At 44.0% G+C, this 22,899-nt stretch overlaps 1 protein-coding gene and 2 long non-coding RNA genes across 5 annotated transcripts; 1 reads left to right on the top strand and 2 right to left on the bottom strand.

The window, feature by feature from the left end:
* Positions 1–406: 406 nt before the first annotated feature.
* On the bottom strand, positions 407–5,346 carry LOC308470339. 2 transcript variants are annotated; one of them, XR_013982376.1, is made up of 3 exons: positions 5,197–5,346; positions 4,383–4,541; positions 407–1,451 (listed from the first exon to the last, which is right to left on the bottom strand). It is a non-coding gene; the product is annotated as an uncharacterized lncRNA (long non-coding RNA). The 2 variants fall into 2 exon arrangements; XR_013982377.1 differs by having other exon boundaries at positions 5,106–5,216.
* LOC308470338 (homeobox protein Hox-A1-like) lies at positions 4,733–15,576 on the top strand. 2 transcript variants are annotated; one of them, XM_080993498.1, is made up of 2 exons: positions 4,733–5,475; positions 12,497–15,576. In XM_080993498.1, exons 1-2 carry the CDS (start codon positions 4,878–4,880, stop codon positions 12,847–12,849), a joined length of 951 nt encoding a protein of 316 aa, XP_080849624.1. In that variant the 5' UTR covers positions 4,733–4,877; the 3' UTR covers positions 12,850–15,576. The 2 variants fall into 2 exon arrangements, 1 of the variants encoding a protein (XP_080849624.1); XR_013982375.1 differs by lacking the exon at positions 4,733–5,475 and adding an exon at positions 10,111–10,428 and having other exon boundaries at positions 12,497–12,627.
* LOC308470340 lies at positions 6,823–10,106 on the bottom strand. The gene is made up of 2 exons (XR_013982378.1): positions 9,837–10,106; positions 6,823–7,159 (listed from the first exon to the last, which is right to left on the bottom strand). It is a non-coding gene; the product is annotated as an uncharacterized lncRNA (long non-coding RNA).
* Positions 15,577–22,899: the final 7,323 nt, after the last annotated feature.

Genomic DNA, 22,899 nt, shown 5'->3' with positions numbered 1-22,899 from the left:
GGAAAGGAGGAGGCTTAGGCAACTGTGGGAAGGTAGGGACCTTCAGTCCCCACAACTGCCTCACTGGGGGCAAGATCTACTAGGAAGAGTTACTGTGCTCACTAGGCCTGGCCTCCTGAGCTGTTTGCTTCTTTGAATAAAAAGCCAACTTCACTGATGCCACGTGAGTTATTACTGACCTGTTTGAGGCACCCACCCCTGACACGTATAGTGAAAATCCACACAGAAGTAGAACAGAATGAGATGTGTGTGTGTGGTTCAGACAGGGTGGGAGGCTTCTTAGGATATATATATAAAAAAAACAGCTGGTACTCTGCTAAGAATATATGTAAAATGTGGTTCCCCATCATGTACCCTTCCGCTCCCTCCATTCCATGCCTGGCAAATAATAAGTCACATTCCAGTCTGTAAGGGACATATTTTTATTTTTATTTTTTTAGGCTGCAACCCTATTCCCACTTACCTGGAGAAAGGCCACTGATTTCTACAGCAAGGATAAGGAACCTTTTTCAGCTGAGGGCCACATACTTAGGGGCCATATTCCAGCGGTGGGAGGAGCCAGAGGCAAAAGTGGGTGGAGCAAAATTTTACCTTTGTGCAGTAGACTAGTTTCTACATACACTCACATACCCCTCCAACCAGACAAGCAAGAGACATCATCAGAATTCAAGGACACATTCCAGCCAGGCAAAAACACTTGGGGGGTGTGGCAATGTCAAAGGTGTATGTCTGGCCTGGAGGAAGAGGGTATAGTTTGGGGAGAGGTCCAAGAACCATAGAATCATAGAACTGTAGCGTTGGAAGGGACCCTGAGGACCATCTAGTCCAACCCCTTGCAATGCAGGAATATGCAGCTGCCCCATATGGGGATTGAACCTGCAACCTTAGCATAAAGAGCACCAACTATCCATGCCAGGTGTAAAGACTGCAATGTATCTCACCTTTCAAGGTATAACCCTCACAAGGCAGGTTACAGCAATAAATAAACAGAAAACACTGAACAGTATAAACATTGCAAGCAAATGAGTGAAGCAACAAGCAAAACTCTTTTAAAAAACAACAACCCTTCATTTGCATCAGTAGAGGGGGGAAATATTCGTGGCGAAGCCTGATAAGCTCTGGGTCTAAGAACAGAGCTATGTCATATTGCCTCCTGTCTTTAGGCAGAAGAATGATGCCACAAGTTGCTTTCTGTGGCTTTAGCCCAATGGCATAATCCAGTGGCTGCATGTGTGTGAGAGCGCAGGTGCGTTGGCAAAAGACAGGCCCATCATCTCTGATTGTATTTGCAGAAGGCAAAAGACCGAAGCACATGTTGACTTATTTTTTGTTGTTGATATATTTGCCACCAGGTCTCTCTCTCTCTCTCTCTCTCTCTCTGACATCTATGGCAGGCAATCCAGGTCCCATCTGCATCCAAGTTTCAGCTGACAGGCAACGAGGAAGAAATGCTGCCGAATGAATTAGAGAGGCAGAATTCTGTAAGTATTAATCAAGCTCTCCTCCCTCTCTCCCTCCTCACCACCCCATCCCATAATACACAGTTTAGCTCTGCAAGAAATAAATAGATGGGATACAGGATACCTCACCAACCCAGCTGAAGGGGAGGCAGAATTGAAACCTAATGGATTCCAACAGCAGAAGATTCACCCTCTCCAAGAAAATCAATGCTAGGATGTGGGGTTTCAGAATTTGATTAGACTTCCTAGTTATAAGGAAACATCTCAAAGTGAGAGCACACTTTAAGAGCTTGGTATGAACTCCTCAAATCTTATTCAAGGACATCAGAAAGGGCCATGTAGAACCAGAGATAAAACTTTTCTAGGATTAAGATATCAAATGTTTACCAATCTGCTCATTCCCAGTGACTCCAATTTTACAGGCAGAGGCATTAAGGCTGAGATGCAACTCAAAGGCAGAGTAGTGATTAGAGTCCACATTTCATCAGCTAAATCTGCCACTGGTTGATACCTGAACATTTTCTACAAATAAGAGGAAGACTATGCTGTATAATAACAATTGGGAAGCTCACACTGGATTCTGGAGAAGGAAAGAGCTCTGGAGTGGAGGCAGACCAATCCATGGGGGTTGGTCCACAGAGAAAGCTCATTCAGCGAATGGACTTTTCATGTGAAATAGCCACTGTGGAAGCACAGAGCACATGTGTTTACATCACATGGTTTCTCATCACAACTTCCATGGAACCTTCTAGGTAAATCAGTGGTAAATCCTGTCTTTGATGGCACATTCACGGGTCATCAATTTAAGGTACAGTTAAGGAGCAACTAAAAGGGACACGTGTGGCACTGTGGGTTAAACCACAGAGCCTAGGACTTGCCGATCAGAAGGTCGGCGGTTCGAATCCCTACGACGGGGTGAGTCCCTGCTCCTGCCAACCTAGCAGTTCGAAAGCACGTCAAAGGGTAAGTAGATAAATAGGTACCGCTCCAGCGGGAAGGTAAACGGTGGTTCCGTGCGCTGCTCTGGTTCCCCAGAAGAGGCTTAGTCATGCTGGCCACATGACCCGGAAGCTGTACGCCGCCTCCCTCGGCCAATAAAGCGAGATGAGCGCTGCAACCCCAGAGTCGGCCACGACTGGACCTAATGGTCAGTGGTCCCTTTACCTTTCCCTAAGGAGCAACTAGCATCCTCATGTGAACTAGCCCACAGAAACAATTTCCGGTGCTTTCCCCATGGTGCTCAAATCTTTACAAAGTCAGGATGCATCCTCACAAGCACACTTGGATGACTGCAACTAACCATGACAGAGATTCTGCATCACCTTCAATAAAAATCCCTTTTCACTGGAGGAAGTTCACGTAAGAAACAGTGATGTACATGAATGTGCACTGTGAAACTTTCATTTTTCTTCTTCAGTGGCTTCTTTAATGAATGGTGGAGCTTTATAGCAGGCTCTGAGATGGGGAAGTTAAACATTTATGTATTCCTGACACTCAAGTGTATTTCTGTGTATAAGAATTCCTTTGAATTGTGAAGTTCTCTGTGGCAAAACTGAAGTCTAGCTCACATGAACAGCACTAGGTTACTTACTTGATGTACTTGTAGCTGAATATGTGGACTGCCTCCCTTAAACAGCACTGTATTTTAGGGGGGATAAAACCTCTGTGCTGTTCCATCTGTGACGGCTTTTAAAGTTTTCACATATGTAGGGTGTCACTTGATATTGCAGTCATCACATGATCAAAGGTGCCACACGCACTCACCACCACATAAGTTTCTCCAGACCTTCCAGCAATTCTCCTCCCCCCGCTTCTCCCATAATCGTGCCAATAAAGAAAAGCTGTACATGAGTTGGTTTTAAGCAAGCGTGCTATCTGTTCATTTAATATTAACAAATTGAAATGAATTATTTTAATGCCAATTAACTTGTAACTGTCCCTTATTAATAGTGATTTAGATGAATACTTCTTGGAAGTAAGAATGGTAGGCTCTAGGAAACGTGCCTGGAATACAGAACACATGGACAGCCAGTTTTTATTTTTAAGAGATGTTATTACTGTTTCATATCAGTTCTATATGGCTCTGCAGCTCAAAGATTCCTATCTTAATCCAATAACATTATTACATTCAAAATATTGGGGGTGGGCCCTACCTGCTTATGCCCCCATCATTCATCAGATGAATTTAACTGTACATTAGAAGTAGGCATTTAAATATACTTCTCCCGTCCCCATCTTCTGTTGCATTTTCTACGCTCCATGGATTCCCTCTCAAAATACAGGCAATCGTTTTTATTTCAATTAGAAATATCCTACCCAATCAACTTACAGGAGAATCTGCCAATGTAAAACCAAAACAACAACAACAACAACACACACACACACCCCTTCCAAGAGACAGGTTGCATTGCGAATGTGTGCCTGGGGGAGGGTTTTTATTTTATTTTACTTTTTTGTAACCTTCATTTGCAATTCTAATAGATCCGGGTGAGTGTTTTCCCCCCTTTTTAAATAGATACTCTCAGGCCCTCCACATTCAAGCTTTATTTGCAGAAAAAGTCGTGACGGTGTTTCGCAGTGTCTCCGTTTCCCTCTTCCCCACCCCACTTTTGAGAGATGTCACAAAGTTTGCGGTCCTCTCGCTTACTTCAGCTCCTCCTCGCACCCTACCCCCCTCCACCACCACCACCACGCGCGCACAGCTATCCAACCCTGCGCATCTATTTTCATTGCGAAAAGTAATTGCAAACTTCATCAGCTAAATTAAGATGAAACGGTGTATTATGGCTGGGTACTTAATGGCACCGAGATTCGCTTTCGGAAGGAGGGAGAGAGTGTGGGGACTTAGAGGGGGGGAGGAGATGCTCCTTTAGGAGACAACCAGCTCTGAAGATGCAACAGACGGAATAAAAATGGACTCACCTTTAGCTTCCTGGTAGATATTCCAGCAGGATGGGGATGGGGAGGAGATATGAGTGCGTCCATTTCTCGTAGCCCAGAGAGATCAGTTGCAGAAGCGCCACCACTCCTCTCTCTCTCTCTCTCTCTCTCATCCCTCTTGTGTGTTTGCCCAGAGAGAGACTGAAAGTTACAAATTGCTGCCATTAGCTCATCAAACAGTGCCTCCCCCCCCACCCCTTAGTGAACCTTGGCCATTGGCCAAGCGCCCGTCACGTGGCTCTCAATGTATCGAATTTCAGCTGGCTTTCTTGTCTCAGCCAACATTCTCTGCGCCCCCCCCCCCCGCAAATCTCTGCGCGCAGGGCTTGTAGCCCCCCACCCCACCCCCGCCTCCTTGGGAAGTGCGCGGTGAGGGTAGGGAAATGTCCAATTTGACATGGTGAAAGCAGGTCCAAAGGTGGGGGTGGGGGGGACGCCGAGCTGGGCGAAAGGGGCAGGGAAGCCCATTAAGGCAGGATGACGGATCGCCCCTTCCTAGAGCTGGTGTGTGGGGCAGGGGGCAGTGGCCACTTCACGGGGACACTCTCTGGAAGGCAGCGACAGCCGGAGAGGCAGCGCTGCTGCTGCTCTGGGGACAGAGGCGAGGAGATGGGGCGGGATCTCCCAGGGGGACCTTCTCCTCCCCATTCCCCAGCCAACCAGCCCCATCACTCCTCTCGCATGCCTCGCCCACCCCACGATTACCTCTGGGCTGGGCCCAGCCCGCCCGCCGTAGGTAGATCCGGAGTGACTTCTCCCCCTTCCAGCTGCAACTCCCTCGGTGCCCCCTACCCACCTAGCTATGGGGACAGAGACTTCCCCGCCCCTTCTTCATCTTTTTCTTCCTCTTCCTCTTCCTCGGTGTACCCAGCTTGTTTCCCAGAAGGACATTCCTTCGGGGCTTGGCTGATGGACCCCCAGTACTCACGTAGCCAAGAGGAAATCCTCTTGGCTCAGCCCGTCAGCTCTTGGAGAGCCCAAGGGGAGGGGAGGGGTCCGCCTCGGGAGGTTGGCGGAGAGATGGAAACTTTTGAATGGATGAAAGTTCAGAGGAATCCGCCCCGAAGAAGAACAGGTGAGTTGCTGGCGAGCAGGCCCCGCTCGGATCTAATTGGATGAGTAGCTGGCGCGCGCGCAACATCACCGGATACTCCAGGTACCTCAAATTGGTAATAGAAAGTCATCTATCACGCGCGGAGATGTCTATATCCATTGGGCGTCTGATTTCTAAGCAGCTCACGTTTGGCGATTGTAATAACTTATTCTCACGGCTAATGCGAAGGCGATTTAGCATTCTCGGAGCATAAGGATTTGAGGCAGAGCCAGAAAGAGAGAGAGAGAGAGCAATCCTTAAATAAAAAATAAACAGCGTTTTGTTGTGATTTTTGTTGTATGTTCGTTTTGGCTTTAAGCGGGGGTCTTAGGTCTCTCTTTGAAAGGATAACGCGAGGGGTAATTTTCCTTCAAGTTACCCACTCAGAGAGAAATTTTAACTATTTACTGTTCAGAATGGGTGCCCTCAAGAAAGCATTTGGTTAGGAATCGACTGTCTGGCGATCATGAAAACGCTGGCAATTTATTGTTTCAAAATAATATTTGTATTTCGGGGTTTTTTTAATGCCCAGTTTTTGTTCTGAATGTGATAGATAGATGTAAAATAAAAATAAAAAATACATGCACCAAAGTAGAGGCGGAAACTTTGTAACGACCTTTCAAAAGTGCTTTTGCCATTATATCGGATTAAAATCCGATAGCAGCAAACCTACAGACTGAAGTATCGGCAGCCCACTATGGATACTAACGGGTTTCGACTGCAGCTAAAGTTAAACTTCCTGGTAAACTTTCCCCCACCCCAAAAAAGGAGTTACTCCCAAATAAATATGTTTAAGATATCGGAACGTTAAATGTAGCATAATTTTAACCCTCCTTCCGACACACGAGATCGTGGGAGAAGGAACCATTCAGATATTACCAGAAACGATCAATTTCTCTCTCCTAGCCCCCCTCCCCCCCCCACGTGCCCCATTTCAATCTGTCAGCGCTACACCATCCACGCCTGGCGAACTTTAACCACCCCAACACAAATACATTTAAAAATAGGTGAAATTGTCTCTTGACGAGGAGATGCGAGTTCTAGGTTCTTTTGACACGGCCGTTGCCAGCAGATCTTAACACGCACGTGACTTCTTGGTGCATGTGTGAATTTTGTGCATAGTGCTTGTTTGTTGCCAAATATCAGGCTAGTCCTCATGGATTTGGGGGGCGTGGGGAGAAATTTCTGAAAGTCTGCTGAACTTCCAAACAACAGGTTGGGATCCGAAGCAAAATCTTTCACGGTCTGTGTTGGATCCGCGCGCCCCTTTCTTTCTGTGGGATCACCAGGGCCTGAAAGTTTCTAAAGTCAAGCAAAGTTACAACGTGCTGGATAGAGATTTCTTTATTTAATATAGCTGTTGTTCCCAACGGGATTCTGGAGAGCTGAGCGTTCTTGTTGCTGTTTTGTGACTGGGGCTTGTTTGTTTGTTCCTCGACCAGTTTGTCCTTTCTGCGGTTATTCTGTCTTTGGGGTGGGTGGGTAATAGAATTTATACTCACACTCAGACATTCCCTCTGGGTGGGAGAAGACAAGAAAAGTATGTCCCCAAAACGAAACAGAACCATGGTAGCCAGTCTCGTCCTTTCGGAGGAGGTAGACTCGGGAGTAGGGTTCTTCCAGCCCCAAACCGGGATCAGTTGTTAAGCCCTTGAACGGGAAAAAGCTGCAAGATTAAGGAATCATTAACCAAACTGGACAATGTACGACATCCCCCACCCATCAAAGAGGGCGCCCGCCTGCATTCCGACCTGGGAGACCAAACTTCCTCTAACTCCAAAGCGGAGAGCAATTGGATACTTTGATAGGCGCGCGTCTTGGTCGTCTCCCTTTCGCCGTAAACGGCGCGCGTAAAGGGAGCCCCGGAAGCCAGAAATCGGAGAGAAACGGGCTACAGATTTCAGTGCCCCCGCATCCAGAAAGATTTTGGTGTGCGAACTTCTTAATGATGCATATAACGTTAATGTGTACACACACACAGAGAGAGAGAGAGAGAGAGAGAGAGAATGGAACCATTTTCTTTCCCGAACTACTATACTTTCTTTCGTTTCGCCTTGTGAAATTTATTCTGGAGGATTCCTTGTGCTCCTGAATATAATTCGATCCGAAAAGATCCAACTCTTCGTCTCCTTTTTCTCCTCCCGTGGGGCAATAAGATTAAGTTGCTTCGCGACTGGCGGTGGGGTTTACTTGTTTGTTTTATAGGGTGTTTTTTTAATATCTAAATTAGGAATATTTTTTAATTGTTTCCAAAACCATTACGAGGACATACAGACAAAAAACGTCATTTTATATAGCTGGTTTTTTTTTTGGGGGGGGGGGTAAGGCTAAACAAAGAAGAAGAAGAAGAAGAAGAAGAAGAAGAAGAAGAAGAAGAAGAAGAAGAGAAAGAATACAAAGTAATTCATTGGAAGACATCTGATTTGTGTCGAAATTTTCTAAAGCTGGTTTACACTGTGAAGTCCGAAGTTCCTCCAAGTTTTAGGGAAAGCGGGGGAGGTCGCCACGATCCTTCGCCTTTCCAGATCTGTCAGCCTTCGAGATGCGTTCTCTATTCGGGGCTTCCTATATCACTGATAGTAGAGAGATCTCGGCGGGGGGAAATATTGTCTTCTTCTATGGATCTTGGGGTGGGTGGGTAGGAGGAGAATCTCTGTTTCCAAGCAGAGGACTTCTCCACTTTCAAGGAACTGATGGTCCCTCGTGTCTGTATAATACGCTTTTAATATCATTATATATACATACACACACATATATGCATGCACACCAACAAACGCACACCTTTTGTTTGTTGTTGCCTTTAACAATATGAACACTTTCCCCATTGCTTATCATGGAAACGGGGGAAGATAAACAAAGACAATAGAAAAGTGTGGAAGGCGTATAATTTTTAATATAGGCTGAGACCTGATCCAAAATACCGGCATGTCTTTATGGAGCCAGCGTGTTTATTTGTGTTTAATATGACTCTTTTAAAAAATGATGCATTCGCTTGTTTCCAAGCTTGGGAAAGTAAGTCACGTTAAGGAGAATCTTTTCTTCTTGTTATTTTTCTGTAGGTGGAAAATACAAATATTAAAAATGGCAGGTTTTTGGTTTTTTTTTTAAGCTTATGTTTTGCAAGAAGCCTGCCTTTGGCTGGCATAGAGGTTTGAGAAATGGGGTGAATTAAATACAGGCGCTCGAGATACCAACATATTTGGAAGAAGTCAAATTCGCGTTGCGTCTCTGCAATTTAGAAAGCTGCTTAAGACAGAATGGGGCGGGGCGGGGCCAGGGAAAAAGACGTTTCGTTTCATTTCAAAGCGAAGGCCATTTTTTTCTAAAAAAAATCCAGATCTTTAAACATTGCCCTCTGCTCTGGCCCGCCACATCTATCAAAACTCTGTCCCCTTTCAAGCGAGTTCGTCCTTTCAAACCTTGGTTAACGGTTGTGTTGGCTCCTTCGGCCCAAGGCAGCTGAAGTTTAGCTGCCATCCATTCTACACCTCCTAACACAAGAGGAAAAGGCAAGGATGCTTTTGTTTTGTTTTTTAAAAAGCAAAACAGTCCACCAAGCTGAAGAGACGCTTCCTTAGCTTTAGAACCGGGATGAGTTATGGTTATGGCACTGAGAGAGTTAATAGCTCCTGTTAGGGCAGCGATCCTGGTATGCAGGAAGCAAGACAGGTAGCAAACACCGTTCAACTCTTGAGGGGGGGGTGTGTGGAATGCCCACACACCATCCTGCCCAATTCCTTCACTCAAGACCACCCTTCCAAACCTTCCAGATAGTATGGACTCAAAATCCCACTAAACTCAGCTTCCACTGCCAGTGGTCAGAAGTGATGGCAAGTGTAGTTTGGCAACATCTTGGGGGCACCAAGTTGGGGAAGGCAGCCTTGGAGCAGTCCTCCTCCTCTTCCTTCATTAGATTTCTATAGCACCCTTCATTTGAGGATCACAACGTGGTTTACAGTATAAAAGCACAAAAATGCACAACGTAACAACAAATAAAAAAATGCCCCCAACACGCAGTTTAGAAGGCCTTAGGCTGATTAATTAGCCAAAGGCCGGGGAGAAGAGGAATATTTTTGCCTGGTGCCTTAAAATGTGTGTACGTAATGAAGGTGCCAGGCGAGCCGCCCTGGGGAGAGCATTCCCCAGATAACGCCTTTCTTGTGTTGCCACCCTCAGGAGCTCTTGAAGAGGCACATGAAGAAGGGCTCAGATGATGATCACAGGGTCCAGGTCAATTAAGATGGGGAGAGCCAATCCTGGAGGTATTGAAGTGTTATGGTATTGAGGTATCCATGTGTTCTAACACAAGTGGTTTTATTTATTTGTTTATTAAAGATATATACCTGCCTCCCATCCAGAAAGATCCTGTTGTGTTCCTCTGAAAATGTTCTTTTCTTGCCACCGTTCATTGGTTGCTTCTCTTTAGAGTGCATCATTTTGGCATCTTCAGTCGAGGCTAGTCCACTAGAGCTCAGTCTACTCTCATCCAGACCCCACCTGCCTGCCTGCTTGCCTTCTTACTTATCTCCCTCCTCCTGGCCTTGCAGAATTCAGCAGGGAGGACAATTCTAGAATTAGTTGAGTTTTCATTGGCTACCTGTCATTGGCTCTGGTTCCACTACTGTTGGGCTCCCCACCTTCCATCCCACCAGTCCCAACAGGGACCAGTCAACACTGGGTATCCTTTGCCCTAACTCCCTCTCTCTCCTCACAGCATTTAATTATTTGAGACACTCTCCAGGAAGTATGAGACACAGGAAAAAACTGAGACAGTGTCAACAGGAAGAATGAAAGTGACTTGATGGTGAAAGAAGAATGGATGGGAAAACTTTGGTCCTTCATATGCTCTTGGTCTCCAGCTCCCATCTGCTCCCACCAGCATGGTTGATGGCTAGCAGGGGTGCCAACTTGAATAAAATATTGTGGGGGGGCCAGGTAAGCCCTGCCTCGCATAATCGATCACATGAGGCAGTGCACACCCCCCCCCATTTGAATGGGAGTGTCCATCAACTTTGAGGGAGCCTGGCTCCCTCGAAAATTTCATTGTGGGGGCCGGAGCCTCCATGGCCCCTAGGATTTGGCTCCTATGATGGCCAGGGATGATGGGAGTTGGAGTCTAGCAAGCTCCAGAGGACCACAGCTTCCCCACCCCGGTAGAAACCTTCACACACTACATTTTTCTAAGGTGTCTTAAGGGCATCCTGAAATGTGCAAAGTAATATATATGTAAATATGCCACCAATATATGTTGGCAAATGCCTCAGTGAATGCACTGAATGCACTCAGCTTTAGCTTCCAGGTGAATGCACAGTGGAAAACTTGGGTTTGATGCTGTGGTTGTGTGTAAAATGGGACACAGAAAGAGGAGAGAACAGTATCAGAATTGGCAGGGATGGGGAATGGGACTTGAATATCCAAGCCAGCATCCCTTCTTATCCCTGATTTCTAACCTTCTCTGAAGACTTGCGTATACAAGAAGCCTAGACAACACTTGATTTCTAATTTCCTGAACAGATTCTAGTCATTTCCCTGAAATGTGTGGTGTTTGTGATGCGACGTTTCAATCTGTGCTGCTTGATCTGCAGTGGCTCATTCGCTCATCCAAATTGTTGCTAGATGCATGAAGTGATGGGCATGTGTAGAATGGACTCCAACCAAGGCTTTAGGCCAGGGGAAAAGGCACAGCTGCTTGACCCAGTCCTGAATGAGCGGGCACCAGCATTGGCTGTGGAAGCCTGTGCTATGGATTGCCTGTTGGGAGAGGAGGGTAGGTATAAACCAAACCACATAGCCTGTCTTGGGGGGAAAATAGCTGAGCACAATTTGCATAATGGGTTTTCCTGATTAGCTTTGGAGATGCACCAGGAACTTGTAGGAGGGAGAGTATTGCTTCTGCCACCCCACCCTGCTACTCCTTTGAACATCTCCAGTTCTGACCTCAAGGCACAGCCAGTCCAGGCCTGCCCATACAGCAAGTTGCCCCAAAAGTCATTGAAAATGTTGCAAGCTTTCTGCACTGCAGATTCTTCAGGTGTTCAGGGCAAAAGCTATTTAAAAACTGGATCTTATCATACATCCAGACTGATCAGTATCTGGTCAAACTGGCTCTTAAATTTTTTTAATGCCATTTAATTTAGACATATAATTAAGTTAACTTTATCTGTGTGTTTTTAAAGTTCTTTTGATCTTATCTATTCTTAATTATGATGGTTCTATGCACACTTGTGTGTTTATGTTTTTAATGATGCTGGCTTTATGTATATTTGTCTTTCATTAGACTGTGGGTTTTAGCTGTGTTTTCTTTCCAGTTTTATGTGTATGCCACATGGAGAGCTTCTTCATAAAGTGGTTTAGAAATATTCTAAATAAGGGGGGTCGGAGAGGATTCAAGCCATAGTGGGATTTTTTGGAGTAGAAAATGGACTGGGGCAAATCATAGCAGCAATAATAAACAAAATGATCATAGGATAATAATAATAATAATAATAATAATAATAATAATAATAATAATTTATTATTTATACCCCGCCCATCTGGCTGAGTTTCCCCATCCACTCTGGGTGGCTCCCAATCAAGTATTAAAAACAATACAGCATTAAATATTAAAAACTTCCCTGAACAGGGCTGCCTTCAGATGTCTTTTAAAGATAGGATAGCTACTTATTTCCTTCACATCTGAAGGGAGAGTATTCCACAGGGTGGGCGCCACTACCGAGAAGGCCCTCTGTCTGGTTCCCTGTAACCTCACTTCTTGCAATGAGGGAACCGCCAGAAGGCCCTCGGTGCTGGATCTCAGTATCCGGGCGGAACGATGGGGGTGGAGACGCTCCTTCAGGTATACAGGACCGAGGCCGTTTAGGGTTTTAAAGGTCAGCACCAACACTTTGAATTGTGCTTGGAAATTACAAACTATTGAAACTAAGTGGTCTACTCCAAGTAAAACTTGGTTGAATACCACTCACAAACAGTACCCTGAGTGATGCTTCCTTCTTTTCATCCTTAGTGAAGTTACATGATACCACAGCAGACAGGACAACTCCCCCCTCCTCTCCCAGAACCAACTTCACCACCAAGCAGCTGACAGAGCTGGAGAAGGAATTCCACTTCAACAAATACCTGAGCCGAGCCCGCCGGGTGGAAATTGCCTCGGCCTTATTTCTCAATGAATCCCAAGTGAAGATCTGGTTCCAGAACCGCAGGATGAAGCAGAAGAAAAGAGAGAGAGAAGGCCTACTGTGGGGAACTGCCGCTGGCCACAGTGGGCGGGGCTCTTCCTCTTCCGACAAATCAGATCTTGCCTCTCCAGCATCCTCCCCGAGCAGGAGCAATGAGGACACCATCACTCCACCTCTTTGACTGGGAAAGAAAAGAAAGAGGCATTCGTTGAGCCTCTTGGCATTGTTGTGTAAGTCCCAAAGTCCCCTTCAAGGGATGTAAGGGATCTTTGCAGAGAAGGATAGGGAAGGACATCAGTGTTCCCCTGTGACCACAAATATGACAAACAGCACATTGGGCTGTCAGGTGAAATTCAGTAGGGATGTGTGCGTATCCGTCTATTTTTTACTGGACCAGCCTGGTGAAAATCCAAAATAATTTATATACTCTGATGTTCAGATGAACGGAAGGGTTCTTTTGCAGTGAGTTGTGCCCGCATGCAGTTACACAAGAAACCCAGGAAATGCATTAACAAGGCATTTTCAGGCACAGAAGTTCTGGGATACACAATCACACGCTTCCATCTTTTTAAAATCACATTCTCCTCTCAGGTCGTTACCCTCCACATTCCTGTTACCTAGCAGCGCAACCCTACTAATCAGAATAAGTGGGTACCATCTGCGTTTGATGGGACTTAATCCCAGGTAACTTATATGGGACTTACATCTGAGCAGATAGGCATAGGGTTGATCTTTTAAGGGAGTGGATTATTCATTCCCAGCTCTGATTTAGGTACCTAGCTGGCCAGTGTCGTCTTGTGTCTTCTGTACAGCTTAGTTTCATATCTAATAGTCTATGCAGTTTGATGATGCTTCTTACCAAATTTCTGTTGCTTGCTGGACTCTGAATGGAGGGTAGAATACTCTTCCTTGGAGGCAACTGGAGGCTTGGGCTCCATTAATCTGTTTCCATTAATGTTTAGTAACATATTTATGGATAAATATTCTAGCAGCACACCATGGAATGCTTAGGATACCTCGTCATAGGAACGTCTCCAGTCAGGGGTGCCAACTTGAATAAGATATTCTAGCAGGGGGCATGTAAGCCCCACCCCACATAATTGATTGCCAGGTGTGGTGCATGCACACCATTTGAATGGCAATGCCCACCAACTTTTATTGCCCCCCCCCGAAGGGACCTTGGTCCCTGGGAGTGGGCTCCTTTGTCTCCATCAAGTGGATGACACAGGTGTTGACCCTGTTAGCCTTATCGTGTGAATTTTCACTGAGACAAAGCTTAAGGGACCAATTGGTGGAGTTTTAGAACAGGGTCCAGAAGTCACTTCATGGGATTGACTCAGAAGCAAAACACTTGGGGGGGGGGGGACTTTTCTTGTTGTGATATTGGCTTACTGAAGGTAACTCAGATAGACCCATCCCCAAGACCTCTCTGGCCCACCAGTATGCCCCCCCTGGTCCTTTACGTTTTTTACCTATGCCCCCCCACATTGGTCCTTTACGTTTTTTACCTATGCCCCCCCCCCACATTTGTGAATCACCAAGATAGACCAAGATAGCAGGAGGGTAGTCAATAGATAAACGGCAAAGTCCCTTGCGTGTGGTTCCTTTCACAAGGCAGTGTCAGCTGGTTGACATCAAAGCTGTTTGCCCATACCAGGGCAAGAATTTCTCCCAATTTTGCCGAGTATAAAACAACTTCCTCATTAAACAGAGAGGAAGAGAAACATTCACAGACTCTGCAAAATACGACAGTGATGGTAATTGTGCTATAAATAGCGCTGGCAGAACAAGGAGCAGTCATTGCCTTAGGAATGAGGAGTGTGTAGCGGCAAAGATTTTGAAAAGATAGTTTCGCAAGTGAGCTCTGGCTTAATTTGCCTTAATATGGAATATCATTCAGGCTGCAATCCCAGCATGGCATGTATGAGTGGAAGTGAGTTTCATGCAAAGGTCTTGCACTGCCAGGATCTTCCTCACAGTATGCAACCTTTGGCTGAGAGGACATCTGTCGTCCTTCACTATCAAGCAGCCAGCAAACTTGCAGAGGCACAGGATAAGATTGTGTTGCTTTTGGAGTCCACTTTTTTTAATACTTTGTTTCAGCCATAAATGGTTAACAGTCTCCAACAGCATAACAATGATCAAATAACAGATAACACTACTCTCACAAACATGCTCTCAGAGGCCATTCCTGTACTGGGGAACAATGGCTATTTCATTAGCTTAAAGTAAGGATTGGATTTGGAAGAAGGGAAAGAAGCAAGATGTTCTTCAGAGTCAACTGGGAAGGAAAAGGGATGGGTATATTCTGATCAGCGCACACAATCCATGCTGCTCTTCAGAGCAAGCGTCTTCAATATTTTCCAAATCTGGGACCTAGCTTTAACCCAAACATGCACTTGGGAATCTATTTCTTATGGCTTTTTTTGCCATATATTTCTATGTTGGCACTGCTGCTCTTGCAACTCAGCTTAGATTGGTCCACATGAACATCAGTGGGTGTGGACCCACCAGTTAACCAATGTTCTAGAGTAAGGGTAGCCGGTGTGGACTATAACTCCCCTCAGCCCTGGTCATTGGCCATGCTTGCTGATGCTGATGAGAGCTTTCCTATGCTCAGAACAAAATTTGGGCCTTATCCCTACAATCTCAGAGCAGAAAAACACAGGTTGTCCACTGAGAAGGGCGGTGTGTGTGGAGCTCTGCATTTTCATAAGTTTATAGAAGTTAATAAAGCGATTACAGAATATCTACCTCTAAATTGGCCTGGACTATCAGAAGGATGACACGGGTTTATTATGTATTTATTATTTGTGTGCACTGTTGGCGTTGGCGTTTGATTCATGCAAGCAAATAAAGTGAGGGGGAGATACCAGATGGAGAAATTAAAATCTTGCTTTGATCAGTACTCTGCATGCTTGGCTTATTACACTTTCTCTCCACATTTCCTCTGTGGAGTTCAGAGATGCTTATGAACAGTTCCTAGGTGGCTTTTACAGGGTATGTAAGACAGTTGCTTAGCCTTAGAAGAATAACTGCATCATGCGACTTCAGACTATTAAAATTCAGACGGGAACGGAGGCTGTGCACATACTAGCACATGCTATATATTTAAAGCGCATTTGAAGCACCATCTTTCTCTCAAAGAATTATGGGCACCAGGGCCGGCCCACCCATGAGGCGGGCTGAGGCAACTGCTTTGGGTGGCGGAACCCCAAAAGGTGGAACCCCGGAGGGAAAATCCAGAAATATGGCAACCCATACTGGAAGTCTAGTTTCTGGCAAATTTCGGCTCACCTGCAAGTTTCACTTTTTGAAATATGGCAACCCTAGCCGCCACACACCTAGGCAAGAGTGGCTTCAGCAGCGGGGCAAGGCCTTCCCATTTTGCCTCAGGTGGTGATACAGGACAGACCACCCCAGACACTGTAGTTTATCCCTCACAGAGTTACAATGCTCAACAACCCTTATCAAACTACAGCTCCCAGAATTCTTTGAGGGTAGGGAGACATGTGCTTTAAAAGTACAGTGTGCGCACAGCTGAGAAGATAAATATTGGATGTTGATATTGTTTGGTAGGCCAACTGTGCTAGGAGGAATATGATCATGGAAACTGTAATCCATAAAACATTCACTCATTAAAAACTCCCTTGATGTCAACAAAAGTATTCAAGAGAAAGTGGTTTGTGAGCTGCAGCCTTTATAAGTGTTGTTGTTCTGCTGGTATCAGTGAACGAGGCAGCAATAGTTTTTTGGGGGGAAACCTTCTATTTATCTATTTCATACTCTCAAAAAACAAGTCATCATTTGAGGAAAGATTGACAGAGCTGTTCAAATTTTACTGGTCTTGTCAGCAACAGAAAACAAACAAGGAACCAAGGGAAACAAACAGAACGCCAACCCATGCCTGAATCTGAAATGAATATTGCAGATGAAATCATGTTGCTGAATGTTTGTTTACCTTGTTCCAGGGTTCAGACTTTCAGAGAATTTGGATCTGGGGAGTGCAGACCACTGGGTATTAGGGATTGAGGAGAAAGCCACTTTTGCTCACATTTTACTTAGAAACCATCCAAGGTGCATTTCTCAAAACAATGAGTGAATTGAAACACAGCTATTCCTGGAAACTGGTACGTCTCTGAATTTCACAATGCAGTTCTCCCACCATTGTGTACAAAAATGTGCATGTTAGGGAAAACTTTGCCTCAAAATGCATAGACAATAGAACATAAAATGCTATATATATGGAGAAATTAGCTTTATTAAGCAAAATTTCATCTAAAAATGTGTGTGTCAGAAGAAAAATGCACTAAAATGTCAAACAATTCTTGTGAGAACCTTCTTTAAAAAGAAAATGACAGGCTTATGTGAAAATGTGAAGAACTGGCCTTAGGACTGAAAAAATGAGAAACTAGGAAGAATCAAAATTGGCAGTTTCACCCATTGCTATTGGCTAAGATCCCCAAGTGATTTAGAACACTGAATCATCCGGATTCTAAAGTACAGGAGGAATCTCTATCAGTAGAGGAGAGCGCACACAGGTTCAGAAGATGCCCAACTCAGCAAGGGCAATAAAGGAAAGGTGATGTTCCAGAAGGAGACTGGCTTGTCAGCATGTTCTCACCCTTCCTTGTTCACCTGAGCGAACACCTGAAGAGGGCTCCTATTGTTCTTGCACAGAGGATTATCGGAGACATCAGTTGATGGTGCCGGTGATGAGGGTGATTTATTTTTTTTTAAATGATATTTATTAAAGTTTCACAAAGAAAGAATCACATCAGCAAAAAAAGAAAAAATCAAGAATAAAAAGAAAAATACACAATGCAAAATACAAAAAGAAAAAAACAGTTAAAAACAATTCCCTCTTTTCATCACTACTTTTACATTTACTTGTTTCCCGGACCTCCTCATACCTCCCTCTTTTGTATTCTAATTCAGTTTGTTAGTCCAGCAATTCCTTTCCCTCCTTTTTAATCCCAATCCTTAATCTTAATATAATATAACATTAAATTTTTACCTATTAAAAACCAATTTTTCCATTCTTTTAACCTTTTTAATCCTAATCCTTAATCTTGATATATTTATAACTTTAAAGCCTGTACAGCTAGAAGCCACTTAATTTCAATCCAACATCACTCTAACATTCATTAATTTTGCAATATTTCTGTAAATAATCTTTGAATTTCTTCCAATCTTCTTCCACCGACTCTTCTCCCTGGTCACGGATTCTGCCAGTCATTTCCGCCAATTCCATGTAGTCCATCATTTTCATCTGCCATTCCTCCAGTGTGGGTAGCTCTTGTGTCTTCCAATACTTTGCGATGAGTATTCTTGCTGCTGTTGTAGCATACATGAAGAAAGTTCTATCCTTTTTTAACACCGGTTGGCCGACTATGCCCAGGAGAAAGGCCTCTGGTTTCTTCAAGAAGGTATATTTAAATACCTTTTTTAATTCATTATATATCATCTCCCAGAAAGCCTTAATGAGGGTGAGGAGGGTGATTTGCCATTTCATGTAGCACTGAAGCCTATACCGTTGCTTCATATTCCTAACAACCTGAAGTGTTATTTCCTTTAGATCACACATGGAGGGGGCAGGGAGGAAGCTGAGAGGAGAGTGGCTTGGCTAAGACCACCTTGCGAGTTCCTAACTTAGCTGAGATTTGAACTGGCAGCATCTGAGCCATGGTGCCACATCAACTTTCACCTAAGGTTGTTATGATGGTGCATACCCTCTAACATTTCTCCGATGAAAATAGGAATGTCCTATTCAACAACAACAACTTTATTATTTATACCCCGCCCATCTGACTGGGTTGCCCCAGCTACTCTGGGCGACTTACAACATATATAAAAACGTAATAAAACATGGGAAGAAATTTAAAGATTATTTACAGAAATATTGCAAAATTAATGAATGTTAGAGTGATGTTGGATTGAAGCTAAGTGGCTTCTAGCTGTACAGGTTTTAAAGTTATAAATATATCAAGATTAAGGATTAGGATTAAAAAGGTTAAAAGAATGGAAAAATTGGTTTTTAATAGGTAAAAACTTAATGTTACAATATATTAGGATTAAGGATTGGGACTAAAAAGGAGGGAAAGAAATTGCTGGACTAACAAACTGAATTGGAATACAAAAGAGGGAGGTATGAGGAGGTCCGGGAAACAAGTAAATGTAAAAGAAGTTATGAAAAGACGGAATTGTTTTTAATTGTTTTTTCTTTTTCTTTTTTGTATTGTGTATTGTGTATTTTTCTTTTTATTTTTAAATTTTTCTTTTTTATTAATGTGATTCCTTTTCTGTGAAACTTTAATAAATATTAATTAAAACAAAAACAAAAACATGAAACATAAAAAACTTCCCTATACTGGGCTGCCTTCAGATGTCTTCTAAAAGTGGTATAGTTAGTTATCTCCTTGGCTTGGGGGGGAGGTGTCACATAACTCTACACCAGGCATAGGCAAACTCGGCCCTCCAGATGTTTTGGGACTACAATTCCCATCATCCCTGACCACTGGTCCTGTTAGCGAGGCATCATGGGAGTTGTAGTCCCAAAACATCTGGAGGGCTGAGTTTGCTTGTGCCTGCTCTATACCCTCCAACATTTCTCCAATGAAAGTAGGGACATCCTAAGGAAAAGCGGGACACTCTGGAATCAAATCAGAAACCGGGACGGCTTCTGTAAATCAGGGACTGTCCCTGAAAATAGGGACACTTGGAAGGTCTGATGGTACATGCTTGCATATGCATGTACACACATACAAACCACAAGTACTCACACAGCTTAGAGAAAGAGCTGTAAGTTTAAAGAAAAACAATAGCTGCTTTTGCGACCCAGCGCCATGACCAAGCTGTTTCTTTTGCAGTTCAAGATGCACTTTAGCAAGTGGACAGAGGGCTAATGCAACCTGGAATGAGCAGTAAAAGACTACAACGTGTACCACTGTGTTGTGACATGTTTGTTTAAAAAAAAAAAGTCACAGCACCCACTTTCAGTGGAAGATTTCCCCGCTTCCTGATATCATTTAGACAGGCCTTCTTACAAAATCACAACTGCCTTACAGAAAATCCATACAGGCCCACTCTTCCTTTCACCTCTGACCTTTTGACCTCCGTCTTGCCTCGGGGCAGTGGTGACCCGGTCACTGCCTAACCCTGAGTCAATAAGTCTACCTTCATTAGCATAAAACATGAATCTAGTGGCAGTTTGACAAATTATAACTTCAAGCTAAAGATCTGCCAACTGGCTAACTCCTGTAACGACTATTTATCATTGGAAATGGTAAATCATAGGAATTCAGATGACTTAATTATTCAGATAAAAAAAAGAGAGAGCAAACGCAAGAAAGAGAAAGGGAGGGTGGGAGAATCCCTCAGCTTCTGCAGGATATCTAAGGATGAAAGCCCCTCGAGGGGGAGAAACCACCCTCCTCTGTCCCCTCGGATCTCATTCCCTGCTCCTTTGTCTGCTCTTTCTTTTTATCCCCACTTCTCTCATTTTTCTTTTCCTTTGTCATTCTTTCTTCCAATCTCTTGCTCTTTTTTGTGTCCTTCTTTCTTAACCTTCATCTTTGTGTCTCATTCTCTTGCTGTCCCGTTCCCCCCTCCTCTATTTATCATTTCAGCTTTTCTGTTCTTTTTCCTGCCTCCCATTCCTCTCTCCCTCTCTCCCCTCTTACTATTTCCACATTTAGTTCTTCTTCTTCTTCCTCCTCTCCTTCCCCCATTCATCCCCACAGCAATACTTCGTGGGCCCTTCCATACCGGTGAATTCTGCAACATGTCATGGGCGCAATAATAGTGCAATAGACCAGGGCCGGATTTAGGTTTGATGAGGCCCTAAGCTACTGAAGGTAATATATGTCCAGCTGTCTTTTGTCAACAACAAATTGTCGCCACTATTTGTGTTGAATATGTGCTATATGGTAATTTATGGACCTAATAGGTATCTAAAGCCATTTGCACATGTTGCCGTGCAACCAGTCCATGCAGAATGTAGGCACCCTATATATAGAAATGAGTGAACCAGTGATATTTTAGGGAGCAGGATCGCAGGCGGGGCCCATTACTTACACCATAGGAGCCTACAAAGCAAAAAGCACTGTTGCTGTATGCAGGTTTTATTTAATTTGTTTTTTATCTTATATTTTGGAAATGTGCATCCAGGGTTTTTTCCTTTAAATTTTTCTAGGGTGCCCAAGAGAGTGGGGCCCTAAGCTACAGCTTGTTTAGCTTATATGTAAATCCAGCACGGCAATAGACTTTGACACAGGTGAGCAGTACATAGTAATACATACCCTCCAACGCTTCTCCAATGGAAATAGGGACATCCTATTTAATAATTATAATTATAATTAGACTTAGAATACTTTTATAATTTATACCCCACACATCTTACTGGGTTGCCCCAGCCACTCTGGGAAGCTTCCAACATATATAAAAACATAATAAAACATTACAAAAGCCATCCCTATACAGGATTGCCTTCAGATGGCTCGGGATCGCAGAGCTCCATACCTTCCAACATTTCTCCAGTGAAAATAGGGATCTCCTAAGGAAAAGTGGGACATTTCAGGATCAAATCAGAAACCGGATGGCTACTCTAAATCAGGGACATCCTTGGAAAATAGGGACACTTGGAGGGTCTGTAGGTGGGGGTGTTTTGGGGGGAAATAGCCTTGCTAACAAATGGGAAACAGTACCAGGTCGAATTTGACCCACACATTCCCAAATGTTGCTTTTGAATATTCGAGAGACAGTTGGGAAGGGAAGCGCCAGGCTGTTCCAGATTTACATATAAGCTAAACAAGCTATAGCTTAGGGCCCCATTCTCTTGGGGGTTCAAAAAAAATTTAAAGGAAAAAAACTGGATGTACATTTTCAAAATATAAGATAAAAAAAAAAAACCTACATACAGCATCAGTGTTTTGTGTTGTTTAGGCTCCTATTTATTATGTGCAAATGGCTTTGATACCTATTAGGTCTATAAATTACCATATAGCATATATTCAACATAAAAAACAGTGACAATTTGTTGTTGACGAATGACAGCTGGACATAGAAAGGGTCCCATTACCTTCAGTAGCTTAGAGCCTCATCAAATCCAAATCCGGCCCTGGTGCCAGGACTTGTGGCGCTGTTGTATTTCTCCAAGGTTATCTGCAAGAAAGGATTGCCCAATACGATTTCTGTACAACTGTTCTTCAAACACGTATTCCAGGAATGGGGAACCTTTGGCTGCCCAAGGGCCTCATTTCATTCTGGACAATCCTTCCTGGGGCCACATATGTCACTGGTAGGTGAGGTCCAATGATAACATGGGCAGAGCAACAGAAGTGACTCTTTGTACGATATGTTTTATTCCAGCCAAGCAAAAGTCAAACGTTTCTACAAACACACACCACACAACTCTCTATCCTCCTTTTAGGCAAGCAATAAGCTTCCATACCCTCCAACATTTCTCCAATGAAAATAGGGACTTCCAGTGCTATTTTTCTAGAAAAAGAGGTGCAGGAACTCACTATGAACACCATCCTTGTTCTCTATAATGGCAATGGCACCCACCTGAGAGGTGCTGGAACTGAGTTCTGGCGAGTTCCAGATTAAAAAAAGCCTTGGGAACATCCTATTCCATACCCTCCAATATTTCTGAAATGAAAATAGGGACGTCCTAAGGAAAAGCGGGACATTCCAGGATCAAATCAGAAACTAGGACGGCTTCTGTAAATCTGAGGCTGTCCCTGGGAAATAGGGGCACTTGGAGAGTCTGAGCTTTCTCACAGTTCAAGGACACATTCCAGACAGGTGAAAGCATTCAATGATGGTGTGGCCAAGGTAGAGTAGGTATGCCCTGGCAGCAGGTCTGGGGGACAAGTAGAAAGACCCAAAGGACCGCATTTGGGCCCCAAACTCAGGTTCCTCACTCCTCACTTAGGTTTCTGCTCACTTCCCTACATCTCATTTTCCTCTTATTATTTCTGCATTCACTTTTGAAGCCTATAAAGCATATTACCTCATTAAAACACGCCAACACCAAATTGCTCTCATTTTCTCCACCTTAATTGAAGTAAAATGAACTCCTCTCCCAATGAACTCCCAATTCTCTTTGTCTCCAAAGCCGTCCACCCACCCTATTTCATGATTCTTATTTTCTTACACACCCCAGTAGGATGGTCTCTTCCTATGCGCTTCACTCTTGCCCTACTGCTTCCTCTTCCTCAGTGAATGG

The sequence above is a fragment of the Podarcis pityusensis genome, assembly GCF_964106645.2.
Source record: "Podarcis pityusensis genome assembly, chromosome: 2".
In the NCBI taxonomy this organism is placed as follows: domain Eukaryota; kingdom Metazoa; phylum Chordata; class Lepidosauria; order Squamata; family Lacertidae; genus Podarcis; species Podarcis pityusensis.
This window is presented reverse-complemented; position numbering and strand designations above follow the sequence as displayed.